Below are 12900 nucleotides of genomic sequence, written 5' to 3'. Positions count from 1 at the left end.
CTTTAGGAAGTGTGCTTACTCTCTTTGAATGGTGCCCTTTAATCTCTTTGCAGTTACTGCACAGCTGCAGAGCTAAAAGAGAAAAGGAGGAGCTGGTGAACAGCTCACCCAGGTGGCACAGTGCAAATATTCCATTGCTCAATGCCCAAACATTTGGGCATTGCTCAATGTCCCAACAGCAGTACAACCTCTTCACATCCAAGTGCCAGCACAAGTTGAGATGAAGGTTGCAGTTGGTGCCACAAGGCTGAGGAGGGGAAAATTACGGAAGAGATGGRATTTCTTGAGGTTACGCAAAGACCTGCTGGTGACACAGAGGGAAATGCCCCTAAAGCACTTCTTACTCTGAACCCTGTCCCCGTCTTTGATGAATTTCCTGGTGCACTTTTCTCTTTCCTCGTCACTTCCTGCTGTCCTTCCTTTCTCCCTCCCCGCACAAATATTTCGACTTGTTCGCCCATTCTGCTGAGCTGAAGTCACATCCTGACAGAATAAGGAACTGCTGTGCATTGTGCACTGYGCCTTGTCATGCTCAGTGTGGTTGCAGTCTAGAGGACATTGCCCATCAGTTGGATAAACCTGAATTAAACATGTTGAAGAGAAAACCATCCAACGTGTCTGATAAGGAAAAGAGTCAAAAGCCAAAGGTAGGAACATTTATATTATRTTAACAATAAAGGGAATTCTTCAGAATTTTTAAGAGGAGTATTTAAAAGGTGTTTGAAAGGGTCCAAGACTGGTTGCAATGTGGCAGAATAGCTCTGAAGATTTTGCAGTCTGTACAGAAGTGTGGATCTGAAAAATATGACTGYGAGTGCTTCAGGATTTCCACATGTGCTGGACAGTGCTTCACTGGTGTAATCTCAAGAATATCATGTTTGAGGTGCATATACTCAGTTTAGAAATATAACGTTCCAATTCAAGGAATCATTTTTATGAAGCAGCTGTTGTGCTATAGAGTCCTGGTAGGGGTCTTTGTCTATTTTATGTTCTGCATCAGTGTTTTAACAGAGGCTCACAAAAATCTCCATCTCCCTTTTCACCTGTGATAAACTGAGGATGCCCTGAGAAAGCATGTCAGAATTCGTGAAGGATAAGAAACCCTATTAAGTTTCTATCTTATTTTAACAACTTTYTTTTTGTTGTTGTTGTCATCTTGACAATCACTTTCTTTGTCATCTTCGCTTTTCTGGAAATTCATATAATTTCAGATTGAAAGAAATACATTGAATAAATAGTAATATGCTACAGAAGACTTACTAAAATCTAAAGTTGCAAGACAGGAAGTAAGAGTTTTCCAAGATACAGAAGGATTTATCCCACCTTGGGAATTAATCTCAGTCTCTGGGTGCAGAATGGCCTTTAAAAGGATATTGGAAACACGGAGAAAAATGAGTGCTGTTAGACCTAAACCCTTCAGTTTTCATTTCTATTTCAATTTACCACAACTGAAAAATTAACTAAGATTAGAAAGCCCTTTTCAGCATCTCTCTGCTCTTGGTAACTCATTGTTGCCTAGTTTATAGACCTATCTTACTGTTTAGGAGTAGACCTTATTTCATGACTTGTGGTACTGAAAGATTACTGCAGACTATTTCATCAAGAATGTTTTCTCTCTTTCCCTAGCACTAGTTTTTATGCATCACATTTGCAGTCTTAGACTATGATTTATTAATGATTAAAATTAATGTGCTTTTTTTCCCCGTGGTTTCGAAACAGCTCGAGATTATTCACTTGTATGTTTTTAAGCATTTGTTTATGTGGCATTTATTTTCTTACATTCAATTAGCATGCTGGATTTTATAAGTGGGGAAGCAGTACAAATATTACCTAACAAAATCACAGATTAAGCAAAAATGAGCACAAGACACTCTATCTTTTCTATCAAATATTTGCAAAATCCAAATTTGGTCATTCTTGTGTTCCAGGGTAATACTTTCCATAACCATTCTTTTCCCCACAGATAGTTATTCATTCATGAGTGCATGCTATGCTATTAAAATGCTGGTATTGTGGCTTCTCAAAAAATATATATAAAGTTCAAAGATTTGGTTTGCAAAATGGGGATAAAATGTGTCTAACCAGAATGCTGGAATGTCAGTCCCACTGGCATTACTGTTCTGGCTCTACCTTATTGTGAATGTTTACAAAAAAAAAAAAAAAAAAAAGAAAGATCATGGGGAAGTGGCTCAGGATTGAAACACTTCACCTGCTCTAGGAAGACTTTTGCACAAAATTGTGTGAACCTTCCAAAATAACTCTTTTTTTTTGCTTTTGATAGAGGTGCTATTCACCCCCCCCCCCCCCAAAAAAAAAAAAAAAAAAAGGAATAGAGCCCTGCCATTACACAAAATATTTTATCTTAGTTCACTGCACATTTCAAAATGTGCATCATTTAAGCAAGGCAGGCATCATTTAAGCAAGGCAGATATTTCACTTACTCAGTGCAGAATTGGGTAATATGAGGTGCAAGTCTTTACATCATGGCAGAAGTTACAGAATTTCACAAGTGACCTCTTTAGGTAATTTCCTGGCAAACTGCTTTTACCTAGCAAAATCATGTATCTCTTATTATATATTATCTWATATTCCTAAGGCAGGATGCTGTTGTCACTCTGTGGCTGTCTCACCTCGCCTGTAGATCCTAGGCATCCCAATATATCTGAGACATCCGTAGGGAGCTGGCAGATAGGACACAAGACCATTGGGACAACCATGGTCTGGAGTGTTGGGTGAAGGTCAGGTTTACTACCTTGGGCCCCCTAAGAAGATCCCCGAACTGTCTTTTTAGGCAATTGAATCTTACCACAGTAAACAGTTGTTTTTACTATAGTTGTATGAACTTCTAAGAATTAATTTGTTTCAGCAGGCTGTTATTTTTAAGCCTTTTTTTGTATTACTTTCTAATGCGAAATTTAGATGTTATCTACCTGATAATATGAAGGGGACATCCAGTTATACCTTTTAATGGGGATGAAGGCTGGTGTCAAAATCCCGTCTAGGCAATCTGCTGTCCTTGTCTATATAAAGCTTTTCATAGTGGCAGGCAAGTTAATGGGTAGCACAGGAAAAGCACAGATTTTTTGTATCTAGGTGCCATTTTTCAGTGCAAAATGCATTTCATTAAGTTTTTTTTTTTTTTTTCTGTAGTGCTTAAGGGACTTCTTGCATATGTGCAAGATGTGGGCATATGTGTTAGATGCTGTTTAGATAAAAAGTAGCATCTTACAGCTCTCCATTTCTGCTGTTGAAATGGATCCTTGTCCACTGCTATGAAATATCTGCATTCATAGTTATCATTTACAGAGCAATTATTCCTTATAGAGTATTTCTATAGTACTGCAGTAATAATCACTTCACATTTCTGACAGTTTATGCATATTCATGGATATATACATTTTAGAACAAGTATATGCTTTATATTAAAAATAGACTTTTCTAGCAAAAATTTGCTACACCTAGTGCAATTCCAAAAGTACATTGTGTCTCATAAATGTGAAGAAAAATTGTGACTTTTGTGCAAGGATAGGGTTCTGACAATTTTTTGTTTTTTTATCTATCTGTTAAATTGACCTCCAGGTTGTGAGAAATGTATTTTTATTTTCAAAAGAAGATACTTGAGGAATTTTGTTCTTTTGCTAATGCTTAACATTGTAGCTGTACTTTCTGCCTTGGAATTATCCATTTTTACCATACACATCATCTGAGGAACCAGGTAGTTGAAATGTAACGGAAAAGTCCTAAGGCTTAAAAATACCATGCATGGTATTGGAGAAATTCAATTTAACTGTAGGGTTCAGCTGTCTCTTTCAAGCCTGCCCTMTTTCTAATCTAACCTCTCTCTCTGTCCAGGTCCTTAAATGACTTTTCCGTCCTGATGRAGCCTGAGCACCTCTCATCAATGCATGCAGCAATAGGCAGCTCTTTCAGCATCTCCTTTCTGTCCTCCCCAGCTCCCTTTTCTTTGCACAGATCTGGGACAGGGCTTGGTTTATTTGGTGTAGTTCTTCTAAGCTGTGGTATAATTTGTGGGTTGGAAAAGGTCAAACAACCTATGTCTTGCACCTAGCTCTATGGTTCGTGGTCACACCAAGCTCCCCAAGTCAGCTTCAGACCCATCAACTCGCTGCAGAGACGATCTAAATGTGGAGCTTTAGCTGCAAAGTACCGGATTATTACAGCAAGAGGGGAAACTCATGCTTTTTCTAGGTGTATTTCAGCTATGGGTTTGTGCAGCCTGTYGCGATGTTTCTCAGAGAGATGAAGAGAAGATCAGCTGATTTCAACATTCTCTGAAATTACCCTGATTTTAGACTTTGGCCATTATGACATTATAGGTTTCTGTATATTTATCTGAGGAGCAGCATGATAGTGGGAGGTGCAAATAATCTGTAAAATCTTGCTGCATTACTCTTGCACACTTCACACTTCACACATGAGCTGATCAGGACCTATTCCTGTCTTCATCTCTCTGAAATTCCTACAGAAAAACTTGATAAATTCGTGATGATTATTGACTTTCRTTCAAGCTGTAGCAAATACAACTTTATGCTGTTTTTTTCTCTAGCTCAATTGAAGAAAGTCTTGTGTCATTATTTTACATGACAGCTGAGCTAAGTTTATGCTAAAGGTCTGAGACATTTCAGTTCTCCTACACTGCTTCCAGATAAGCTTAGTACTTGACACCCAACTTAATTTTCATGTTCAACAATTGAGGATTGATGTCAATATATTTYGTTTAAGGAAAATATGTTCAATCTTCTAATTACATTGGTGTTAGTTTATTTAGCTGATAAACTATTATATATTGCCAGGGTTATGAAATAAAAGGCAAATCTGATACACGATAATGTTTTACAGTGCAAACTTATTCCCTATTATATACTGTATGTATTATATATATTATTATACTATTCTACACCAATAATTTTACTTTTTATGAGCTTGAAATTAAACCTGCCTCCATAGACATCATTGCACATTCTGYCAAAGATTTAATAAGGCCAGGATTTCCCTTTCACATATCTTCTTCACAGAAGGCCTGATCCCAAAGACACTTAAATGAATAAATTAGCAGTGATCCCATTGACTTCAATGAGATTTGTCATCTGAGTAAAGTTTATCACTTGCCTGAGTGTTTGTTGCCTGTAGTGCAGACATCCTATAAACAAGTTTTCTGATGCTGCCTTTTTCTCTGACTGTCTTGTGCCACATTCTCTAATGGGAAATACATATCAAAGAAAAGAAACTGGAAAAGAGGTACAGCAAACCTAAACACCAAATATAGTTCATGGCACAATTAGATCTTCTGTAGGACAAGATCTGCACTGAAGAGATTGCTCAGTGTTAATGAATATTAAATAGGGTTTATTCTTGAGTAGGGAAAGCTGAGGTTTTAATTTTCTTCAAAGATATAGACTGGTACAGTTCTGAAAATAGCAAGTTTTATATTCTTTTCTTTCCTCCTGAAATTTTGAGTACATAATAAACGAGCCCCCGTTAATGTCACAGATGCTAATTTTCACAACCATGACTGAAGTGATGTTCGCTTCCATTTGCATTTCATTCTAACAATGATGAGAGGTGATGAGTTGATGATAAGCTGTTTTCACCGTACTGCCCGCTGTGCAAATTTATGCTCATAGGCAAAGATGACACATAGTTCTGTCATTAAAGGTCTTTACTGCATTGCCTCTTGAAGAAAGACTGTTTGTCAAAATACATTTAAACTCTGATAAAATAACCACATCCCTATGACAACATCTGGCAACTAGTTTTAAGAATCTGGTTTAGAGTGGAAATACCTATGAGCCTTCATCTGAAAAGGTTTGGAGAAAGACAAAGAATGATACTGAAAATAACCATGTATGTGTAGATGGGGAAAAAAAGAGATTGCAAGTGACTCTTCAAAAGGTGTTTTTTGTCTCCCTCGGGCTTCATAAAAAAAGAAATAGAACAAGGTTATGGTTAACCTTGGATTATCTTTCTTGTGAGAGTGGAAGGTTTCTCTTTTCTTCGTATGTATTACGATCTTGTTTCTCACTCTTGATCATCAGCCAAAATACACTAATTTTTCTTCATCAACAGCAGGCTCAGAAAGGYGTTTKTTTGTTTGTTTGTTTGTTGTTTAAGACTGTTTGTGTCTTAATGTATATGYTAATGTGYACCTTAGAAAAWGTTCTAAAATCACGCTTTGTGTGTGTGTGAGTTCTTGGAGGGGAAAGAACTCACCCCCTTGCCATTAAGTAGATGTGGATGTCCAGACTCCCCATTTTGGTGCTCAAATTGATACATAGGCACATTGAGGGCTCACACAGCTACTGACTGGCTCACCTGTCAGAGGAAAAAGCAAGGAACCTTTGTGGCCTGATCCAGTCCTGACCTCTTTTGTGGCATAGAATTCTCTTGATTATCTCATCTTTCAAATAATGGCTTATTTTGAGGAAAAATTAATTCCATGCCTTGATTTTGCATCATTACCCAGGCTTAAATCCATACATATTTGAGTATTTTAAAACAAGTGAAATTCAGWGAAAGAAGTGAAACAAGTGAAACAAATTTCCTGAAGGAAACATTTTTTGCAGAAATATAACTTTTGCTTAYAATAGATAAAGTTACATTTGTTAAGTTAACTTAGCAGTTAATTTCTTTGCTTGCTTCTCTAAGCAAGCAAAAGCATTTCAAACAGCACGCTAATTCTGAAAACTGTACTATCAGCTATTGTTGCATACAACCATTGCATATTGCAAGGGGACCATCTTTTAACTCCACTCTCCAATAAATACTGCAACACAAAGAGTAAGATGAAATAATTCACTATTCATTTACTGAAACTTCTTTACCTCCTAATTCTTTAAATAGTTTTGTAGAGCATTCRACTTGTTTCACTATCGTGTTTCTAGGCAATGAAGAAGACATGAAATCAGACATTGGCCAAGAGACCCACCATTGCTTGAAAAATAGCAGTGGCCATATAGGGACAAGGACGGCAGAGGATGTGGCCTACTGTTCTTCATAAGTTTTAAACATTTTTCTAGTAATCTACGTCAATATGTATTCCTGCTTTAAGTCATTATAAGGTAATCGTTGCCCAGTAGGTATAAGCAATTTGTGGATGGCTACAAACACTTTAGCCAGAAGAATCAGCCATTTGATGTGGACTGGAATCACAGGTGATAATTATTCCAAGAAAGAAAAAAAAAATCATATTTTGGGCCTCTATCCTCACCATATCTCTTGACCTTTATCTTTTGAAAGCTTGCAGTAGAGACAGCAGACTTACTTTTAGTATAAGAAACAGTTGCACTGTTTTCCACAAATTAGCAATGTCCGTGATTTTGCTCTGGACACTTTRCTGCTTTGTACAAGGCTGTAGATTACATGCACGCTCAATGTAGTCATGTGTTCTTTAAATAATCATAATGGAAAACTATGTTTCACGTATCAGATGAAGGAGATGGTGTGCATATGTATTGATATTCTAAAGTAAGATGAGTCATCAACAACCTTTTTCCAAGGGAAATGTCTCATGTATATCCACCTACTGTCTACCTTTCCAGATTTTTATATCTTTCTCCATTCAAAAGCATATGCTTGCTATTKTTCTTCTTCCCAATTCTGAGGCTGAAATTCCAGTGTAGGAAAAAGTCTGAAGATTTTGAACTGCTTCAGCAAACTGTTTCTTTGACTATATATTGCATTGCTGTCATACACACCACAGTGCCATTATTTTTCCTTGTATCTCTTTGTYTTTTTCCATGGAGATGCAAAATATGAATAATGACTGCACCTGCACAGTCTTTAGGGATGCTTGGTTGCCAGTCCTAACAAGGATTGACATCTTTCTGGCATGGTAAATGTCAACAGCAGAGTTTGTCATCTTTAGCCATCATCCAGCATTCCAAGGCTAACAAGAAAGCCCTGCTCTAGGAAAAAAATCTGGAGCTGAAACTGATGTTCTGCATGTTCTTTATACATTCTTAAGTCCTTTTTCTATCTTTTTATACCTTCATCCTTTTTATCATCTCTTCASAAGAAAATTGATATAATCTCACTCTCCCGTTCTTGAATTCCATTGGATGCTGAGTGGTTAATTACTYGAGGAACTGTAGGAGTTCCTCTATTTGATTATACTGACTTCATTCACAGGGTGTTGTGGGATTGCTTTTCTAGTACGCTGAAAGGTAAGTAAGATCTGGGACTAATGAAATACCTGAGTACTTGGTTTKGGGTTTCTTTGTAAGGGTTTCTCATAGCATCTTCAGGGAGAAGAATTACCAAAGGGGTGTTGTAAAACCCCACAGCAAGGGGAAACGCTAGTGCACTGTCTTGTTTTCCCTCTTTCATTATGTCTGTGACTGAAATGGAGCTTTATCACAGATAGCCTGTAGCAGTGAGATAAAGGAATCAACTTTACTTAGCAACAGCACAGCACAGCAGATGTGTGAAGATGAGACGACAAGGTGGCCAAGACAGCTGAAAGAGCTCACGAAGCTCAGTTCTCTGCTGTCTTCACCTGAGCGAAGTGGATGTTGAGCTTTACCACTCATGAATTGCTTTCATCCCACAGCTCAGCTGTTTTTCTCCCTTTATTCTGTCTGTCTGTCTCCTTTTTAAGGTCAGATGTGAAGCCCAGAAAGGGCTTTATAGAGTCAGAGAGGGTATGCAGTTCACTGATGGATGAACAGCTCAGTGCCTGTGAAGTGCGTGTGTAAAATGACTGTTGACAGTTGAGCAGGAAGACAGTTGTGTTCATAAGAATGAGGCAAGGGTGTTTTGATAYTGTCTGGTGGGATATTTCTGTGGTTTTCTTCTCTACTCTGTAGCTCTGTAGGGGCTCTCACATTTACTTGATGAATGTGTTTTTGTAGTGTTGGAGGATATTTCTATGTGGGTAAAGTATGTGAAAAGCATATGTATGGGATGCTGGTCAACATCTGAAGGTATGAAAAGTGTAAATTGGTTCCTATCTGCTCATGAAGGCTTAAAACCTTTGGTGTAATTATATTCACAGCCTTAGACCTCAGCTTCAGTCCCTCTAGGATCTGGAGGATGGCCTTGAATATGGGCTTCACATATTGGCCAAAAGTATGTGCTAGTGTCTACGTCCTGGTAGACTCATCTCACTTGTGTGGCTTTGTGTCACACGGTCTTCATGGAGGCTAGAGAAGCAGGAGGGGAAAAAGTGCTTAGTTTTGGTCTTGTCCTGTATCATGATGAAAATACAGTTCAAGTGCCTGTTCAGTTGTCTTTTGTCTTCTCTGAAATGAAACTGTAGTTTTTCCACTGAGCTGCAATCTCAGTAACCCCACTGCCACACAGATAATTGAATGGAGAGAGAGGAACTGCTGTTCCAGTACTAGACTTATACCGTTTGCTGTATCCAGCATCCCTGGGGAGCTGTTGCTTGTATTCACCCACTTCTAGTATAAAAATGTCCTCAATAGAATTAGGATGTTATCTTGTCTTCAGAAGACTTTTTTTTTTTTCCTCCCCTAGTATTGCAGTTATGGAACCTACCCTACAAAAGCAATAAACCCAGAATTTAACTTATCATATCTCCTGTACTAAGAAGTATTTTTAAGCATTGCTAAATCACTAAGGAAGTCTGAGCTGCAGGCCATCTTTCAGCTTAGTGGTCTCAATGCCAAAACCTTAGCAAATCAATTTTATGAATTTGAACTTCCAAAAAGCATATCTTAGTTTCCCAGGAATATTTTGTGTGTTTTCATGCAATTGGGAAGCTGCTACAAAATCGCAAGTGTGCCAGTACCTTCACTGAGATGGTAAGGACAATTATGGCCCACTCATGACAAAAAAAGCAAACAAAGGAAATCAGCCTTCTGGCAGGGGASCGTAGATGGAGGAGGAAAAAAAAAAAGATAGTGCCATTGGTCAGCACTGAAAGGAGTCAAGGATGAAGAGTAATTAAACTAGTATTTTGTTTTATTTTTTTTTAAATTTTCTTCAAGATAAAAATAATGCAAATAAACAGCAATATACATTTCATGAAACACTAAAATTCACAGTGACTGAACTGATGGCAGATAGTTTTCTGAATTTTGCTTCTCCACTATAGTGCATTTCCATTAAAGCAATTTCAGCTAATCTTGCTACAGATTCATTAATCAAAGGTAGTCAGGATGTCTGAAGGGAGATAATGAGGGGGAAAAAATTGGCTAGTTGTTTAGATCTTATTCTTCAGTTAGTTCTTGTTTATCATGCTCTGCAATATTTGTATCTCAGTAAGTAAGTCCTAGTTTCTATAAATACATCAATTAATTCTGTGTTCTTGTGTACATTATGTGCTTATACATATTTTGAGCCTGCAGTATCAGTTGACAATAAAACAAAAATAAGATGAACCAGTAATATTTTAAGTAAATTTTCACACCTTTCAGCCAAAGATAGAAGCACATATAGACAAAGTCCTTAATCCTAAATCTTCTTCTCTAGGCACCTACATCCTAAATGCAAACTACAATATCAGCAGTATCTTAATGGCTTCCAAAATTTCTCCTCAAAAGAACCTAGGAAAAGATTTGCTCTTTTCTTTTACTCATTTTTACTCAATTAGGATTACATACAGTATATCTATCCCAGATAAAACTGTCATTATATTACCCACTCCACCCCACCCCCCTCAAAGAAAAGAATTTAGGTTCCCAAAGCTCAGTGGGGTTGGAGACTGCTGAAGATGGGAATGTTTATAAGCTCTGCAATATTAACTGCAGCACTCAACCTGAGGTGACATAAAGCATGCAAAAAAGAACTTTCTGTCAGTTTTATTATTTCTAAAAAGGTTCCCCTTGAAAGGGAAGAGTGACCTTGCTCTGCTGAGCTGACATATGCCACTGAATTAATGGCTAAGCTTTGCTGTAGGGAAGCTTGCAGAAACATTACAACTCCAGTGGCTGAGTTTGCCGTGAACATTAATCAGGGGAACCAACATGATGTATCAAACACTCATTTAAAAGTAATAAAAACGAGCTCTGCCTCTCCCCAACTTTCTTAGAATTAGCTTATTGTTGGTCATTACCTGTTGTCAAGGGTAAGTCTGTAGGACTGCAGTAAAACTTGCATAAGGGTTTTCCAAAGTTTGCTTATTCTTCAAAAACAAAACGAGCTTTCAGGATGGTCAGATTTAACCATGATTTAGAGGTTCCCTTTTAATCTTGGTTGCCTTTGCAAGGTCATTCAAGGGAGTATCCGTGCCTCTCCCTAGCAAGGAATGTAGAAGCTGCATTTTGCTCTCTGTGACCTCCCTGGGRGCAGGACCAGCTCCCACACTATAGGTGAACAAAAGATACCCAAGGAGGCTTGCCCTGCCATCAAAATAACCTCTGTGAATGGTCTAGTATGGCTGTAGTCTAAGTGTCTCAGAGCTGCAGAGCAAAACGCTGTCACACCAGGCAGGATCTGCCCATCTCYTGAAGTTTTGCTCTGGTGTGGGCAACCAGTGAGCGGCTGTGGCCACTTCTCAGGCTTGTGGAAGGAATCTGCAAAGCCCTCTGACACGTTGTACTTCCCTGCACCACTCTCTCTCTCTCTGCATATACACAGGTATGGTATAGCTATAGCACAACAAGCTGGTAGGTTCCTTATTGCCTATCCTTATCTGTTCTAGGGTGGGAGTATTCATTAATAAACATATAGGCAACTCCTAACCTTGGCTCGGGAGTGTGTTGGCCATGAATGCTGCCCTGTGTGTGATGGACAGGCCTTGGGTTCCCTTCAAAATAGAGCGCTTGGAGAGTGCAATCTTCTCTGCTCATCTTTGATATGCACATTTTCTTTTTGTGAAGCCTGTCCCATAAACACGCACGTGAGCAATTTTTCTCGCATGAGAAATTCAATTGCACTCTGCAAGATCTGGGCCTAGATAGCATGCAGCGTTAATAAAATCATGCTGTATAAGTAAGTAGTGGAAGGGCTTTAATTAAAACAAGGTGATTCATTTAAAATATGGGAATTTGAGTCTGATTACTCTGGTTCGAGGAGGGGGATAAATCTGAGGAGAAAAGATGTTGGTATTTAAGGGATTAAAGATGAAAACYTGCTATTCATATGTAGTGTTTAACCAGTCTTTACTCAGACAACAGTTCCCTTTACAGCAGTTTTTGCAGAGGGTGGATTTCAAGGTTTGTCCCCAGCTGTTTCTGCCCACGTGTAAACGAAGGGTAAGAAAGGGTAACAGCACAGTAGAAGCGCACAYCATGCCAAGTCCTTAACTGTCACTTTCATAGCTCCTCGGAGTTTGTCACACATCTTTAACCTTCTTTTAAAGTCATTTTCTTTTCATGGTTTTCTGTGCCACTGAAAGTCACTTTTAATTAAATGTCATATAAATAATAAAGTCTTAATTACATAATTATTGCAAATACCTTTGTGCACACTCCCAGAATTGGACAGATTGCTAAAGGAGCACTTGCAATGCCTTTACTCCCAGGGAGCTGGGAGAGCTCAGTAGGAACCAGGCAGACTTGCAGAATTCGGGGGCCAATGTGCATTTAAAGAATGAGGTGTTACCTCTCTTCCTGCTTCCACATTTTGTAAAACTCGGTTGTAAAAACTGTTCTTAGTGGTAAGGTAACTGTTCCTTAAATTGCCTCTTTATTTAGTTCCTTGATAAACTCCAGCTTCTCTCTAGCTCTGTCCTGAGTACAGCCTCTGTACAAAGTGTCTTCAGGATGGAGCAGCAGTTCCAAAAGCAGTGGATAAASTGAATTTCTAGGGAAATGATGACATGCAGAGTGAGTTATCAGGAGGCACAAGCATTGATGCAAGCATCAGTTATGGCTAGTGGAGAGGCTGTGGCTGCTAACAGATAAAGCGTCTGATAAAACAGCTGCTCAGTGTTTACGTCCAAGTGTGATGATGGTTGACCTGGAGAAGTGTTAA

At 38.5% G+C, this 12900-nt stretch overlaps 1 protein-coding gene across 1 annotated transcript in view; it reads left to right on the top strand.

Moving 5' to 3' along the window:
* Positions 1-559: 559 nt before the first annotated feature.
* The window catches only part of SAMSN1 (SAM domain, SH3 domain and nuclear localization signals 1), a 36149-nt gene continuing 23808 nt past the window's right edge, over positions 560-12900 (top strand). Inside the window, exon 1 of the mRNA XM_026051645.1 lies at positions 560-647. Within this exon, the coding sequence (XP_025907430.1) occupies positions 591-647 (57 nt within the window). The 5' untranslated portion in view covers positions 560-590. The remainder of the gene's footprint in view (positions 648-12900) is intronic.

Source organism: Nothoprocta perdicaria, unplaced genomic scaffold, assembly GCF_003342845.1.
Source record: "Nothoprocta perdicaria isolate Ctin4 unplaced genomic scaffold, notPer1 scaffold_78, whole genome shotgun sequence".
Taxonomy (NCBI): Eukaryota; Metazoa; Chordata; class Aves; order Tinamiformes; family Tinamidae; genus Nothoprocta; species Nothoprocta perdicaria.
This window is presented reverse-complemented; position numbering and strand designations above follow the sequence as displayed.